At 40.3% G+C, this 18,129-nt stretch overlaps 1 protein-coding gene across 1 annotated transcript; it reads left to right on the top strand.

Annotated features, from left to right (window-relative positions):
• Positions 1–5,314: 5,314 nt before the first annotated feature.
• On the top strand, positions 5,315–17,349 carry LOC131231251 (uncharacterized). The gene is made up of 4 exons (XM_058227383.1): positions 5,315–5,515; positions 10,385–10,543; positions 12,891–13,109; positions 16,510–17,349. The coding sequence occupies exons 1-4, from the start codon at positions 5,342–5,344 to the stop codon at positions 16,849–16,851; spliced, it is 894 nt and encodes a 297-aa protein (XP_058083366.1). The 5' UTR covers positions 5,315–5,341; the 3' UTR covers positions 16,852–17,349.
• The last annotated feature ends 780 nt before the right edge of the window (positions 17,350–18,129 follow it).

Below are 18,129 nucleotides of genomic sequence, written 5' to 3'. Positions count from 1 at the left end.
AGGACTCACTTCGCGTCTGAAACGAGCTATTGTGGGCCCCACCATGTAGTGGCCCACCCAGTCATTTTCAAATAAATTTTGTATGGGACCATATACTTGCAATGAATAAAAAGCAGCAACTATTTGCGCGAGGATAAGACAAAGAGGCGTCCACACACATGTGGGAATGAACGGGTGCGCGAGATCCTGGGAATAACCAGGTGGGGCCATCATGAATATGCCTTGGTCCAGAAACCCATCATGAATATGGTCCATTCCTCACCAGATCCTGGGAATAACCAGGTGGGGCCATCATGAATATGCCTTGGTCCAAAAACCCATCATGAATATAGTCCATTCCTCACCTTTTTCTTTCAACCATCCAGCTCTATCACAGCAAATTTACAAAAAAACAACTTATATAGAATTTACATTCAGGTTCTTTATTCTGATAAAGTTTTGAAAAAGCTACCCTGTCGTGTAAGTAATTATAGTGGTTGGCGACCGCACCAGCAAAGGAGTCGGCAGCTCTCGTGGGCCCCACCATGATGTTTTTATAGAGCTGTACATGAACTGAGTTAACTCGGTTAACTGGCTCGACGTGACACGAAAAAGCTCAATACGACTCGGTTTGAAATTGAGTTCGAGCCTAGTCGAGCTGGTTTTTGGAGCTCGAAAAAATTTCGAGCCAAGTTCAAGCTTTTCTGAGCTCGGATCGAATCAAGTCAATGATTTGGTTACTTTATTATTGATGTTGCTTACCGAATATTTGATGAAATGACTCAACAAAGTGTTGGCTGGTGGTGAGGAATGTATGGATATGAAACAAATATCCTTGTATCTTGATTTTGATGTTGCTTGATAAGTGTTTGATGAAATACCTATAAACTATTATTGTCATTTTACATACTGCGAGAAATTGAAAGCGCACTCCATATGTTTGAGAAAATGTTGCACATGCTCGCTTTTGGCTCGAACTCAGCTCAAATTGGCCTAAGTTGTTGACCGAACCAAGTCGAATTGGCCAATCAGGCTCTAGGACCAAGCCGAGCCGAGTTCAAGTTGGGGTCAACTAATGGCTGAGCTGGGTCGAGCCGTGCCAAACTCGACTCAATTCAACTAGTGTACAGCTCCATGTTTATATAAAATCCACCTAACCATCAGGTGCAACAGCCCTCATTAGGCCCAAAGCCAAAACCTCAGCTTCTTCCATGGTTCGATTGAACCACGCAATTAAATAAAGTTTATAGGGTAAAAGTAACCCACCAAATTGTTTCCCTTGGTGTGGCCCATCTAAATCACAGATGGGCTTGATATTTTGGTACCGTGATTAAATTTTAGTATATCATCTAATTGTTGGAGTGGATTTCATATAATTACCGTGGTGGACCTTATAAAAGTCAAAGGTGAACATGTCTTTCCTAATTGCTTTCTTTAGTGTGCCCACTTGAATCATAAATCAACCAGATATTTTGATACTAAACCTAATGTAAAATTACACATTTAATTATTAAAACGAATTTCACATACATATCACAATGAGCTTAGCATGAAAATATATTTACCCTGATATATTAAAAAATAGATTTTATGGTCCACCCACCCTTAGTCTTTACGGGATCCACCGTAGAGTGTGTGTAAGGTCTACTTCAATTAATAGATGCATAATTCAAAGATAGACCAAAGGTTTAAAGAAGGGAAGAAAAAAAGAAAAGAAAAAGAGCTGAATCGTTATATGGGTGAGCTAAAATCAATTTCAATTACATGCCAGACAAATATTTAGACAAATGCCCAAATTTAATTCCGTCCATAGCTAAGTTGGACCACGCCAATAGAAGCAATTTAAACGTTGAGCACTTGAATTATAGATGGGCTTGTTTTTAGCTCCTAATAGGTTGATTCATTCACCTGGTAGTTGGGGTTGATTTTGTTTAAACATCAAGGTGGGCCCACTAGAACTGCCAAATCCTTTATGTCATTTGGCAACTTGAGTGGCTATTAATCAATATAATGGAAGATTTTCTAATGATAATTACTTAGATTAATAAGGTAGCTTATTGTAAACATTTTTCAAAAGCACACTGGAATGTAAGTTCTATATAAAGCAGGTAGTTTACTGTAAAATTCCTTTTACGGCCTTTTTCAGTGGGGCTGGCCCGATGGGCTGAGGCATGTAAAGTGTTATAGTGGACCACACTTACTAAATGGGCCAGATGTGGCGGATGTAACTTGTGCTGGCATCTCTACCGCTGCCAAGCCATTTGTGTCTGATCCTGGACGTTCATCTAGTGTGTCCCTCCATACATTTTCTGTGGCCCAAAATTCAGGCCAGTCAACTCATCAAGAAGGCCACACATATGAACAGAAATTGGACGGTTAAGGAATCAACCTGTGGTCCATATTCAACGTATGTATGTGGCAGCTTACTGAGGTGATGCCACCATACAAACCAAGTGGGGCCAAATTAATGAATGGACCAGATCAGTCACAAGTGTGCTGCCTTGGCACGTGTAGGGAGAGGAATCATTGAATAACCGTTCTGACTGTCCTTGTTGACCATCAGACTAATGGGATGATCTTGACCATTTGACTGTCGAAGCTGACCATTATACTTTTTGGGTCCACCCACCCACTAAGATAACCCCTGGTCAGCTCCTCGAGAATGTCTGACCAGAGAGTGGACGGTCGTGATTTACGCATGAATGTTTGCCGTGTGGTTTCCACCATACCATGACGATCATATAGTTTCCGTCTACGACTCATGTCCTGCCGGTACATACGGGAGTGGATCTTCTGTGGAAGGACGCGGTTTGCCTGAAGACCACGTCTGGTGAACCGACTCTGTGGGGCCCACCGTGATATATGTGTTTCATCCACACCGCCCATCTGTTGTTCCATCTCATTTCAGGGATGATCTCAAAAATAGTCAGATCGAAGACTCAAGTCCACAGGCAACGGAGGGGATTGAACGACTACCGTCGAAAACTTCATGGTGGCCACAGAATTTTTGAATCCAGCTGACATTTGTATTATCCCTTCATCTAGGTCTGTGTGACCTTATGAACAGGTTGGATGGAAAACAAACATCATGGTGGGCCCTGGAAAGTTTTCAGGTTGGGCATCATTATCCCCACTCTTTCGTGTGGTGAGGTCCACTTGATCTATGGATGCGATTCAATTTTGGGCTCATGCCATAAAATGAATTGAAAAAATGGATGGACGGAGTGGATAAAACACAGACATCAAGGTGGGCCCCACAGAATCGGGTCACCAGGGATGTTCCTGATGACCTGGTCTCCGGGCAATCCGCGTTGGACATAAGAAGAAGTTAGGTCAGGATGATGTGGACAGTTCTTTGGAGTGGGCCACTGTGGATCGACCGTAGGCTAAATATAGCTCTAGACCCGAGGTTGGACTTGATCTGAGAATCTTGTTATTAAATATAGATAGGGAGAGAGACAAATACTGTGATAGTTCACTATAATTTTTTAAATCGTGGTTAATCGTCCTTCTTACACGTGGCACTATGTACGACTATCTGACCATTCAAATGTCGGATTTATTATTGATGGTACGTACACGTGGCACTATATACGACTATCTGACCATCCAAATGTCGGATTTATTATTGGTGGTACGTATGTTGAAAATTACACCTTCCAATTGACGGCTGTGAAATGGACGGTCAAAAGTTAAATAGCGAGTGGTCCCAAATTCCAAGGGTTTAATAAGATGGTTACCATCATTTTTTCAGCGTGATTTCTGGGATTTTCTCCATCCATTTCAGGGTCAGAAATTTGGACGGCCTGGATTGCTTTGTAACTATGCCATGTCCCCCCTTTTTTTTAAATGGTGCTGAACAATGATAGTGAGTCGGGCCTGACTTTTGAATTGGTTGGGCTGGGCCATGTTGCTGGGCTCAGGCCCGTCCGTTGCCAGTCTTGAGTTTAACCCCCTACCCGAAATATGAGAACTGAGCCCAATTAGGACGATCCAAAATTTAGGTGGGGCCACAGCACTGGACCAGTGGCGATGGAGATCACCTGATGAACGGTTTGGATGGAATGCAAAGAATACAATGGGCCCCAAGACGGGCCTTTAACCCCAAACCGTTCATCAGGTGAACTAATCTAGACCGTCCAAATTGCTCAATCCAACTGTGGATTTAGCATTATAGGAAATTTTAACTGACATGGTAATATTAACCATCTGATTTTCCCTCCCAATTTGGACCACTCAGTATATTACCTTTAACCATCCATTTAATAGCCGAGTAGAATAAATACCATAGGCATATAATTGCTCATCCCCTGCTCATCATTCCTCCTAAGAACTAATTATAGTAGGTTATTAATGATCTATACAGACTCGCATGTTGTTTTTGAAGATCTATATATGAAAAAGATTCCTTCGTAGCATAACTGGAATGCACCAAGTAATACTCTGTGGTTGTGAAGATGGTCGATTATTGTGAAGTGGGTCAAGCAATTATAATAAATGTGAGAAAGTGAAGCATTTAGATTGTAATATTAAAGTTATAAATAATAAAGAATTCAATTAGAAGAAGAGTTTCATATCAGCTAAATCAAAACCAAAATATTATCTTTCAATTATCAATTATAATCTTTAATAATATTTTACTTTCCCTGCTAAGTAAATTATATTCTTTAATGTAATGCGTAACATTAGTCAAATAGCTGATAATTTTACTTGTAATTTGAGTATAGGCTCGCATGAGAAATGGCAATAATTATTTCCACGTGTAATTTGAACATAGTCGGAAGATAGGAGAAATCCACCCCGTCCATCCGTTTTGCCCACTCATGCTAGGACATGAGCCCGAAAAGGAAGCAGATTCAGAATTCAAGTGAGCCACACCACAGTGGGGAGAGAAATACTCAGGGGTTCAATTGTTTGGTTTGAAGTAAGTTACAAATTCAATTCCGTCATACATGCGGCTGAAAACCAAGCAGCAACAACAATAACTAAAAATAAACCGTTCAGATCATGGGTCCAATACAAGATGTAACATGAAACTAAAATTACAATTAATTGGTGATACGACTATTAGATGATGGACATTTTTATTGGACGGTTAAATGAAAAATAAATAAATCCAACGCTGTTATTTTAAAAACAACTGTCCACCAATATAGCATTGTTCAATCAATCTGATTTTTTGAATGTAAATTAATGACGGGCTTTTCAATTTTAGTTGGTTTAAGCTGAGTTAATATGGTACACACGCACCATTTCTAACCGCATGCGTATCAAGTGTCATACACAGCCAGAGTATCAAATAACTCCACTGGCAAGCAAGATAAAGGAAGTAAAAAAACGAATAGGAAGAAAGAGAATAGGAATGAATCTGGTGCAGTTGCATCCGTTATCCCTTTCTCCCGCCAATTCTCACCCTCCGCCATTTCCATCTCAAATTCTCCTGTCCAATTTCTCATCCCGATTTATCGCTGCGAGATATTCATTCAGGAGCTTTTGCAGCAGCAAAGGGAAAGCTGCAGACGACGCCGTCTCGGAGGTAACGAGATATCGCATCGCGCTATTTTTCGAGATTTCACCATCTGTACTTTCTCAATTCCCGAAATGGAGTTTGGGTTGTATGTCCAAACCCCATTTTGGAAAAACTCGAAAACTCGACTCGTACTCGGAAGGTGAGTCGAGTCGAGTTGATTGACTCGGTCGAGTTCTGTCGAGTCAGTTTTTAAAAAAACTGAAATCCTGGGGCCCACCCTCCATAGCCGCAACCGTCCATCCATGTGGGCTCCGCTGTGGATGATGAGTTGTTCGGGAATCCTACCGATTCAATGGTTTCGTGGGACTTGCTGTTGTCTGGAATTGGACGGTTATGATTATGTAAGTCCTGCAGCTCACATTCTGCAAGCAGAAATCCATTAAATGGATTGGTGGGGCCATTTGATCAGTATGGTTTTGCAGTGTGGGCCATCCACAGTGGGGTCCGCCGTATGGATGATTCTGATTGCCGAGAGCGGGCGGCTATGATTTGGGTGGTTTTGTGGCTAACAAAAGAGTCTTACAAAATTTCGAATATGCCAGATGAATGGAGGAAAAGTACGGTGGTACCTATTTATAAGAATTAAAGAGGCACACATAGCCATACTATGAAATGACTGATTGAGCAAAGACTAAGGAATGAGACGAATGTATCAAAAAATCAGTTTGGTCTCATGCCTGGCGGGTCTTACTATTAAAGCTATTTTCCTACTTAGACAATTGATGGAGAAATTTAGAGAAAGCACGAAGGATCTATAATATGGTTTTTACTGACTTAGAGAAAGCAAACGATAGGGTCACTAAAAAGTTAATCTGGTGAGTGTTGGGGAAAAAAAGCAGTTTCAAGATGATAGATTGACATGATTAAGGATATTTATGAGGGAGCGATAACAAATGTGAGAACCACTAGTGAGGAGACTTGCTATAGGCTCGCACCAGTGGTTAGCGTTGAGCCTATACCTTTTCGCATTGGTTATGAATGAGTTAAAGGCATTTGCAGGAAGAGTTCTATGGTGTATGATGTTGCAGATGCCATAGTTTTGGTTGACAAGACGAGGGTGGAAGTAAACACAAAGCTGGATTTATGGAGGGGTGCTTTAGAATGCGAAGGATTTCAAATTAGTTGGACTGAAATAAAATATATGAAGTTCAATTTTAGTAACAGTGAAAAACGAGGAACAAATCAAGATTGTTGACCAAGAGGTTTTCCAAAATGACCATTTTTGACATCTTGGGTCAATAATTTATGAGAGTGGAGAAGTTGAGAAGGATGTTGCCCATAGAATTCAAGCTGGGTGGAAGACATGGAAATGTCCCTTCGTAGTTTTATCTGACATCGTGTACCACTCAAATGGAAATTTTGTAGGATAGCTATAAGACTAGACATGTTTTATGGGACGAAATATGTAGTTAAGGAAAAACATGTATATAGGATGAGCGTGGCTGAAATGAGGATGTTGACTTGAGATGAATGAGTGGCAAGATGAGGAAAGATAGAGTTTGAAATGAATGTACTTAGGAGTAGGATTGGTAGGTAACAAGATGAGGGACAGTAGACTTAGGTGGTTTGGTCATGTGCAACCGAGACCAAGAACTGCGCCAGTTTGGAGTAAGTTGCTACAAGTTGAAGGCTCTAAAAGGGCAAGGGGAAGGCCTAAAAGGGCATGGGTGGAGTAAGTAAGAATACATAACAAGTTTCCATTTAATGAGGCCACAAAAGCATGTCTTGTTCTAAGAAATCAGTCCAACCATCTTATCCAGCCTATTTAACCATCCAACCTTCCATCCAAACATCCATCGGCATTGCAAAATATCAACAACACAATATTTCATCAAGAAATCATTAACAATTGGAACGAAAATGAAAGATTGTGGTCTCAATATTGCGCATGTTGTGATACCAATAATATCAAGAGATCATTAATGAAGAATTGAACACTACATACAACCATGTGCCCATAAAAAATGGAATGAAAAATTTTCTAATAAACAAAATTTTGATGATATCGATACATTAGCGATATTATTGAAATATTGTCGGTACACTTATGATACAAGCATTACCTAGAATTTATATAGTCGAAAATATTGGCGATACATTGGCGATATTGATGCATTGGCAATATAAGCGACATCTAGAATTTACATAGTTGAAAATATTGGTGATCACATTAGTGATATTGATACGTTGGCGATACTTAGCGATACATTGCTAATACTTGGAATTTCTGATACTACCAACATTATCGGTATCGCTGAGCTGGATATTGAGATGAATGAGTGGCAAGATGAGGAAAGATAGAGTTTGAAATGAATGTACTTAGGAGTAGGATTGGTAGGTAACAAGATGAGGGACAGTAGACTTAGGTGGTTTGGTCATGTGCAACCGAGACCAAGAACTGCGCCAGTTTGGAGTAAGTTGCTACAAGTTGAAGGCTCTAAAAGGGCAAGGGGAAGGCCTAAAAGGGCATGGGTGGAGTAAGTAAGAAAAGGCTTGATGAGCCATAGTCTAATTGAAGGTATGGGCCTTGATAGAGTAGAATGGTGGAACATGATTCATGTAGCCAACCCCAATTAATTGGGATACGGCTTAGATGATGGTGATGGTGATGATGATAATGATGATGATGATGATTTTCTTGATGAGAAATATAGACTGGATCAATGTCTAAAAGGCAATTGCTTGATACTCTAGCAAAGTATGACTTTTGATATGCAGACACTCAAGAAAATGTACACATGGTATGCATTTACTCAGACCGGAATTGTTCACAATATTTGTTTTATGCATTAAAAAAAACCCAAGCTCTTGTGGGGTCAACCATGTTGCATATGTAAAATCCACTTTGTCCATCATGTGAGAACCATAATGCACCTTACATACAAAATATAAGCGGGATTAAAAATTCATATAGGCGTGCACCAATGGGAAGAATGTAAAACTTCTCCCAAAATTGCTAATTTCGCACAGTGTGGCCCATCTGAATTTTGCATTAGGCTGATTTTTGTATTACTTCTTCATCCTGGTGAGTTACACCCGATTAATGGGTTTGAATAAAGATACACACCATGGTGGCCCTACACACAAACCTATGGTCGGCAATCCATCTCCATTGTTTCATGTAGTGTGGTCCATTTGAGTTGTGGATCTTGCTATTTTAAGCCTCAGGGCCTAACATCGAGGATGGAATCTGATGGGTAGAGTGAATTTTACATATACAACATGGTGGGCCCCACACACTTGGGCGTTTTATATAGTGCGCAGAACAACAGTTGATGTAGAGGACTCCCCTCCCAGTAGCTCAAACTAAACCAATGAAATAGTGGAGCTAACTTGGTAATCAAATGATCAATCCCGGAGTGGATGGTCCATCATATTCATGTTTTTCTGCAGGCATTTAGTTTATATGGTTAGAAAGGAATCATCGTTGCTTTCGGAATCAGCAAAGGAGCATTTCCGATGTATTCCAAATCGCGAAATATCATATCAAAGAATGGGGGTGTGCATCGAAGGTTATCCAGCAAATTCTGGATTACTGGGCAGTCTTGTAACGTATTTTCTTCTTGATCCTTTGTAATATATATATATATATATATATTCATGTTTTTCTGTTGGTGATATAACATCATCATCCATAGTCTAAGAGATCGAGTGTCTAATCCAGACCATTCAATTCGATTACGACCATAGTTTCCAGATTGGCGGTCCAGCATAGTTCAATTTTGGTTTGCAGATTGCAATCCACATGGACCCTAGTGAATCCAATTCGCCATATTCTGGTCACTGTCATTTTTTCAATTCGCAGTATCACTTGCGTCTATGGATTCCGTTTGTTCAATTTGATTTTTATTTTAAAATCTTATATTAACATGATTTGGATATTAATCTTATATTCAGTCCATGTATTTTTTTGGTTAATCCCATCCCTTTCGAGTTCAAATCATGCAAGTTATAGTGAAAGAGCAGAACTTTTCCAAATTGAATGACACTGGATTTGTGATTTCGTTGAGAATGATGAATGAATTTGCTTTGAATCAATTCGATGCGCTCATATGTGATAATCCAGCGTGTCATGAAACTACGATCATGCAATCACGGCCTTCTTTTCGATAGATGACTGAACTGATTGTTGTCTGATAGCTACATACAATCTCTTGTATTACTCTTTATTCAAGTGTTTGTAGGTAAGCCTCTGTTTGGTGATGGAAGGAAGAGAAACTATAAGGTCTTGATGCATCATAAAGTGCTTAGTGTCCAGATGCAAGTGGGACCAATGGTTATCTGATCCAAACTGCTCATCTGATGGGTTCTGCCATGGATGTGTGATGCACCAAAAATCTCCCAAGTGGAACACCCTAGATACACCCTTTGATCATTGGCCTGCATATAGATGGTTAACCAAAAAGAGTGCAATAAAGAATGACTAGGATCTTTGAATATGGAATGTTGTACGAAGCCCACATCCATGGAGGGGCCCATCAGTTCAACAGTTCTGATCATCTAGCCAGGGGCCCACTTGTATAGCATCCGGACCCATCAACACACCATTGACATTCAGATGTATTAGGACCCTATATTTCTCCCAAGAGGAAAAGATCCTGGTATAAGTGGGCCGAATGGATGGCAGATCAGCTTGATCATGTCATCATGCAACTTCTCGCCTGAAAGTCCAGATGGACATCTCTTTTTCATCCGATTTAGCTGTCTAAAAGAATCCATGCAGCATAGCTGAAAACTGATTTTTTCCTTTTTCCTTTTTTCTTTTTTACTTCTTAATGTATGGATGTATGCATGTTTTTCATACGTGCGAATGTGGTGGATTTTTACACCTTATGTGTGGAATGTGTGAATGTCGTCTTCCATTCTCATCGATAGGAATTCTCGGTACTCTCATCGGACATTCCATGGGATGGTGGGAGTTCATGGAGCACAATGGCCTTGTATTTCTTCAGTTTACACATTCCTCTGAGTTTCGGTGGGCTTTCGCTTGTCACCCAACTACTACATCAACCTATTCTTGACCCCCAAATGAAGGTGAATGAAACAATTGGCCTTTTGGTGAATGTTTCTGAAATTGAAGAAAGAAAACATCTATTAGCCTTCTAACAAGGATAAGAAACGAATCTGGCTGAAAGTTTTAAGTTTCTACAATTGCAATTAGGAACATCTTGCATGGTTCCGTCCTTCTCTTGAAGGACTATTTCATACTTCGCTTCTTCTTCTTTTTTTCCATCTTGTTTTCAAAAGTTTGGGTTAGTAACTGTTATTCTGTCATAGAGGAAAATTTGTACATGTTTATACATTTAGTGTTTGTTTGGTTTTCCAATTACAATGGTAAATGACTGTAAATGGGTAATGGTTATTTACTATTGTAAATGTGCTGGGACATCACTTACATTTGTCTGCAATGATGATTTTGCTAAATTGTTTGTTTCACCCAGAAATCATTGTAAAATGGTAGTTTTATAATGTGAAAATGTAATGATTACAATTTGCTTTACCCACTTCCTTTACGAGTGTATTTGACTCCGATTTATCGAGCCATAATTCATGTTTAAACAAACAACTGGAAATGATAATGACGACTCATTTACTTTGCATTTCATAGGAAATTTGAAAACCAAACAGACCAAGTGCCAAGGCAATTCGCATGAAGGCGGATCCAAGAGGATCTGCCGCAAACATGTGATGGATGTGGATGATTCATCTGGTGGGTACCACTGCGAATGTTTCCTCTACTCGAGAATCAGGCTGGATCATTCATCATAGGCTGCATGCATGTGAGATGAATGTATGGTTGGAAACGGAAGAAAATATGCTCCGGGGTCTGTCTTCAATGCACATGCGACCCCCCTGATATGTTGGCCGACCGGGTTATTTGTCTGATGCATGTTTCAGTGGGACACACTTGATGAATGGCCCGATAATTAGCTAGACCACCTTGGAATGTATGCCATGAACTCCTCTTGAATCTGCCTTCACATGAGTTGCCAAAGGAATGGCTGGTGAAATAGGATTTGTAAAGGCGTGACAAGGCTATGATGATGGTGGTTTCCCCATTTTAACCTCAACAGTTGTAGAGTAAGATGGATACTACAAACATGATGACTTTCAATCTGCTTGTGAATTTCCACACACACTCACTGTGTGTGCCTACACCTACATGCACGCATGCAGAAGATGGTCAGAATGGATGTCATCAACACATCATGGTGGGCCTGCAGACACAGATAGGCAAACAAGGGATGATATGCAAGATAGTCAGAGTGGATGTCATCAACATGCCAAGGTGGGGCCCACAGCAACTGTTTGTCATCAACACACACAAATAGACCATCAAATGCATCGTTGAATGATAGGCCCTGGGCCAAAAGATCAGGTTGGTCCATGATTCAGGTCGGCCACGCCAGGGGAAACAGTTTAGAGGGTGGGTATCCCCCTGTACATTGTTTGCAATCATGTGGTGCGCCTGAATGATGGATGGGCATATTTTTTGGACTCTAGGCCTAACATTGGGTGACAAATATGATGGTCAACATGGATGTCACATACACATCATGGCGGGGCACATCCAGTTTTGCTCGCACGTAAGTTCCCTGCGGCATAGCTTGCAGGGGACTGGTACCATATATATACACATATATTCTATTGATTCATGAGTGGATTACACGAGTGCATGTATACATGCTCATGCTTGCCTCTCCCATACCAGGATCAACCACAACTTCATGCTTTGTGCAACTATAAGGTGCATTTGACACATGTGATGCATCCATCGTTGTGTATTCTTAACATGCCTGTCAAATCCCCTTGATTTTCGTGATATGGGCATCAACATGATCATCATACATTATAATGCAGGGGCATTTTCACACCGGGCTTGAGTGGGGTGGCATGTGGGATGCAGGGGCACACTTGGGGTAGGCAGCTCGTGTGAAGCGGAAACCATGTGAAGTGGGGTCTAGGCTATGAGATAAAGGGATTGTTTCGCCATGCTCTATCAGTTCAAGCTTTTAGAGCAAGTGGTTAATTGTTTTGCATCAAAGTGGTATTAGAGCAGGTGGTCTCATGTTCGAGACTCCTCATAGGGGGTGATTAATGTAGCGGCATTTTCACACTGGGCTCGACTGGGGTGGCCTATGGGATGCAGGGACACACTCGAGGTGGGCCGCCTGTGTGAGGTGGGCCTAACCCATGGGATATGGGGTCTGGGCTATGAGATAAAGGTATTGATTCGTCGTGCTCTATTAGTTTGAGCTTTTAAAGCAAGTGATTAATTGTCTTGCATCATTTTAGCTTCACATTCACCATACTAATGCCTTTGTCATGTATCATAGTTGCATGCTGACATTATGATTTTTATTTCTCTTATTTGAGACAGGCTATATCATTGCCTATTATCCAAACTACAGAGCTGTTGGGGGCTTTAGCACTCTTACAGTACACTACAAAGCGACAGTATAAGCTAACCAGTTTCTTCCATGGTAAGAAGCATTCCGGTGAAAGGAATTGGATACAGGCATCGGCACTGGGTTTTGGTTTTCTGATTTCATTGGTTCTACTCACATCGCTGCTTGCTGACAGATTAATTGGTACAAAGGTTAGTTTAATGCTCTAATCATGTTTTAAACTGCTTAGGAGAGTCATTTGATTCTCTAGTAAGGTTGTCGTTTACATACAGTTATAAGTGGAAAACTAGGCTAAATGCCTTAAGGATAGGCATTTTGGGTGCCTTTATCTCTAGTTTAAACTTGAAATGAGGGCCAAATGACTTATATAGGCAATAAGGTACCTTTACTAGAGCTTTAACATGAAAAGTGGACCGAATCGCTAAGTACAGGGACTTATGTTCCTTTACATAGAGTTTGAATTTGAAAAGTTGGCTAAATGCCTTAATGATAGGCAATTAGGTACCTTCACCTACTTTAACTTCAAAAGTGGGCTAAATGCCTTATGAATACACAATTAGGTGCCTTTAGCTAGAATTTTAACCTATACCTACAATTTTAAATTGAAAAGTGGAATAAATGCCTAGAATTGAACCAAAAATTCTCTTTGTCCATCATCAATTGAATCATTGTTCGTGACCCTAGATTCTATTTTAGCATCAATCTAATTATTGTTCAAGTTTTTTTCTTTTCTTTTTCTTATCAATGAGTAGATCTCTTTACTTGTATGACTTGGATGTCTCATATTTCTTAAAAAAAGTGATTTGATTGATGGGATTTGGTATGATACTAATGAGATCGATGAGATTGATATTCAAATATTTCTTCTTAGAACGTATTGATTTGACCCATAAGTGGGATCACCACCCAATAGCATGTTGCTGCTAGAAGCAGAACCCCGTGTTTCTTATAGAGAATCTCCTAGTTGAAGGATATGGAGTGAGGTGCCTATATTGGAGTTCTAACATGAAGAGTGGGTTGAACGGCTTAATGATAAGCATTTGTGCTTCTATACGGCTATACCTACGGTTTTAATTTGAAAAGCAGAATAAATGCCTTAAAGGATTGGGAGCGAGGTGCTTTTAATAGAGTTTTAACATGTGTTTGTTTTGGGGAAAACAGTGATTAGAGTGATGATTTCTCTCTACACCCAATTTTATTAACCTTAATACAGTTACACTATGGCATCATGTAGGAGCACAAAAGAGCCATAGTCAGCCAGGCCACAACCATACAATATAAGCCCAAGCGCAAATGCATATACAATCTAACAATGAAAAGTGGGTTGAATGGCTTAAAGATAGGTATTTAGGTGCCCGTACATAGTTTGAATTTTAGAAGTAGGCTAAATGCCATAAGGATAGGTATTTAAGTTACTTTACGTACAAGTTTTTAACTTGAATAGCGGGTTAAATGCCTTGATAGGCATGCAAGTATGGCCCTTGATACAGTGGAATGGTCGAACAAAATTCATGTTGGTGGATGAGGTTGTTGATGATGATAGGCATCTAGGTGCCTTTACCTAGAGTTTTAACTTTAAATGCTAAATGCCTATATGATAGGCAGGTACACTAATGCCTCAAGGATAGGCATTTATGTGTTATTACCTAGAGTTATAACTTGAAAAAGGGCCAAAATGCCATAATGATAGGCATTTAGGTGCCTTTGACATTAAAACTAGGTTGAATGCCCTAAGGATAGGCATTTAGGTGCCTTTAACATTAAAACCAGGTTGAATGCCCTAAGGATAGGCATTTAGGTGCATTCACCTTCGGTTTTAACTTCAAAACTGGGCTAAACATTTCAAGGATAGGCATCTAGGTGCCTCTACCAATAGGTTTTTTTTCTTTCCAAAAGGTGATACTACCGGGGATTGAACCCTGGATCACCCGCTCACACTACAATGCCTCCACCAATAGTTTTTGCTTGAAAAACATGCTAAATCCGTTAAGGATATTCATACAAGAGCCTTTAACTAAATTTTTAACATTAAAAGTGCACTAAATGGCCTGAGGATAGGCAATTAGGTGCCTTTAGCTAGTGCGTTAACTTGAATAGTGGCTAAAGTACCTTATACATAGGCATTTAGGTGCATTTGCCTAGAGTTTCAACTTGAAACGTGGGCTAAATGACACTAGGCTAAGCATGTAGGTGCCTTTACATAAAATTTTAACTCAAAAAAGTAGGCTAAATGCCTCAAGGATAGGCATTTAGGTACCTTTTCCTACGACTTTAACTCCAAAAGTGGGCTAAATGCCTTAAGGATAGATATTTAGGTGCCTCTAGTTATATTGTAACTTGAAAAGCAGCTAAATGCCTTATTGATGAGCATTTACGAGGCTTTACCTACAATTGTTACATGAAAAGCGGCTAAATTCCTTGAGAAGTCTTTTACTCAACGCTTGAAATTGAAAAATGGACCAAGTTCCATAAGGATTGCCACATATGTGTTTTTGCTTAGAGATTTCAAATGAAAATGGCATAATTGCCCTAAGGGATAGGCATATAGGTGCCTTTATATTTTCTTAGAGATTGAACTTGAAAAGTGGGCCAGATGCCTAAGGAGTAAGGATAGGCATTTCGGTGCCCGTTTAACAAGAATTTCTGCTTGAAAATTGAGCTAAATGCCTGTAGGATAGGCATTATAGGCATTTAGGTGCCTTTGATAGTTTTAATTTGGACAGTTGGCCAAATGACTTAAAGATGGGTATTTGGGTGCCTTTTACCTAGAGTTTAACTTGAAAAAGGGACCAGATCTCTCAAGGATAGGCATTTAGGTCCCTTTACCTAGAGTTAAACTTGTTGGATCGGAATGATATTTGCATGCTAGCCCATGAAATGTGTGTTGGACCTAATGAACTGTCTAGATCAATGTATTGGATTGTCTAAACATCCCAATGCAGCTAGGAGCTAGTGTTTTGGGCACACTAGTGCATCTCTCATTATATTTAGTGATTAATTGGAAACTTCCCTATTGCACGAGGAATTTTTATGTGGGGCCCACCATTGAGCTCATGAATCCCACCATAGTTTAAAAACATCAATGACTCCTAACCTAGTTGAGTCGAGTCGACTCGGTCAAGTTTCTCCAAAACTGATATGAGTTCTTCCAAGTTTTTTCAGTATGATTGAATATTTAAAAGTATAAATAGTATCTAAATAGTGTCAAGTTGTGCCAAGTCGAGTTTTGTTGATTTTTTAGGTTTTTTTTTTAAGAGTTGAGTGGGGATTTTTTAGAGTTTTGACAGAGTCATGAAAAGATCTAGTTTTTCGCTAGTCTTGATGAAATCTGGTCTACTTGACTCAGGCGAGTTGAGTTGAGTTTTTAAATTATGTTCCCATATTGGATGGTCCATGCTCGAAGAATCTCGTCAATCGAGCCAGTCTTAGCATTTGAGTTTTTCTCATTCTGGACATAGGACGTTTAGAATCGCTGCAAGTTTTAATGTGTGGCCCACCCATGAGGTGACCCATGGATTGGGTGGCGAATATTGTTTATATATTATACAATTCTGTACTGAAAATGTATATGATCTGCCATGCCATTTGCAGGATGTCAATAACCCAATGCTGACAGAGATCCTTTCAAGCAGTAATGCTGCCAAAGTGGCATGTTTCACTGTCTATTGCTTCATCACTCCTCTACTGGAAGAGATTGTCTACAGAGGATTTCTACTAACATCGCTCACTTCCACGATGGAATGGTGGCGGGCCGTCATCATAAGCGCTTGCGTCTTCAGTGCGGCACACCTATCTTGGGAGAATGCACCACAGCTCTTCATCATCGGGTGTGTCCTCGGATGCACTTACTGCTGGACAGGTAATTTAGCATCGTCTTTCACCATCCATTCACTGTATAATGCAGTGATACTGCTGTCCATGATTTTAGCTTAAGAGAGGTTGGAGGCATCATTGAGACTGCATGGGGGTCCATTCCCAAGATGAGGAGAGTTCATGCAGTTGGGCCCACTGTCGGATTCCCTTTTGTGCAAAAGTCGTCCGAGTCTGACGATCATGACCGCCTGCTTATTGGGTTTTTTTTTTTGGGTAGCTGAATGTGAAATGCGGGTTGTTAGATAGGGTTAGCGACAGGTGGCCCATTTGGGGCCTGACCCTCTAGTTACATGGCTAGGGTCCCTAACATGGCTTGAGGGCTGGCCCAGTTGAGAAATCTAGGCCTAGTGTCCGTGCTGAGCTATGCTTGGGCCAATGATGAATGGATGGTTTAGGGCAATTGTGAATTACATCAGGTATTGTGTTGTAAAAATGCAATGATTACAAATTATGGGTGGCCCCACACATCATTAGTGTATATTAACTATTGTGTTTACGTATAATGTCTATTTAGTTATAAAGACTTTACATGTAATCCGAAACATGGTTTTTTGCCAAGTTTCATATTACAGCTAAAAGCTATAATGTGTTCACAGCCTGTAAAGGCTTTATAGGCAAATGCAAGTATCCAAATAGCTTTGCAATCTGATTATCTGCAATCTTTTTATAATTAAGGATTTTACATGCATCTAAATGACATATTACTAAAATATCAAATCGATAAGAAAAATACACTGATTCGAGTGTTGGGATAGAAGATTTCCATTGCAACATATGGAAAAATAAAATTGTAATGATTACAAATTCAAATGTGTGCATTTTATTAAATATGTGTTTGGTGCCGAATTTCATGCTTAAACAAATATTCTAGGGCTATTTCAAACCTTTGATCGCTTAAATCTCGGGCTATCATTGGGCCGGGCTGGGGTTGGGCTGCTTGTGTGGAGCCTGGCCCAAAATATTAAGCCCGTTAAGTAACTAGGCCAGGCTTGGGCTTAATCAAGAGCTCCTCAGGATTTTGAGAACATTTTTTTTTAATGGAACATGCATGATGAGGCACACTTAATGAACGGCTCAGATGTAATGCAAAAGTGGATGGCTGGGGGCTTGAGCTCGGGCTTGATCTCGTGCTCATGCCCTGTATAATCATCACGGGCCAGGCTCGGTTGTGTTTGTTGGGCCTGTTGTGGGCCCAGATTGGGCTCGAGTGTCTGGTTTACATTGGGCACCTGCTTAGATAGACCTTGACCTGGTCTGTGGACAGCTCTATTTAAATATTTTCTTACAGGGCTGGCTCTGGGCCAGCTGACCTTGTAGCTCAAGGACCAGGGCAAGCTG

The sequence above is a fragment of the Magnolia sinica genome, chromosome 17 (genome assembly GCF_029962835.1).
Source record: "Magnolia sinica isolate HGM2019 chromosome 17, MsV1, whole genome shotgun sequence".
Lineage (NCBI taxonomy): Eukaryota > Viridiplantae > Streptophyta > Magnoliopsida > Magnoliales > Magnoliaceae > Magnolia > Magnolia sinica.
Note: the sequence above shows the minus strand (reverse complement) of the source record. Positions and strands in the feature narration are given on the sequence as shown.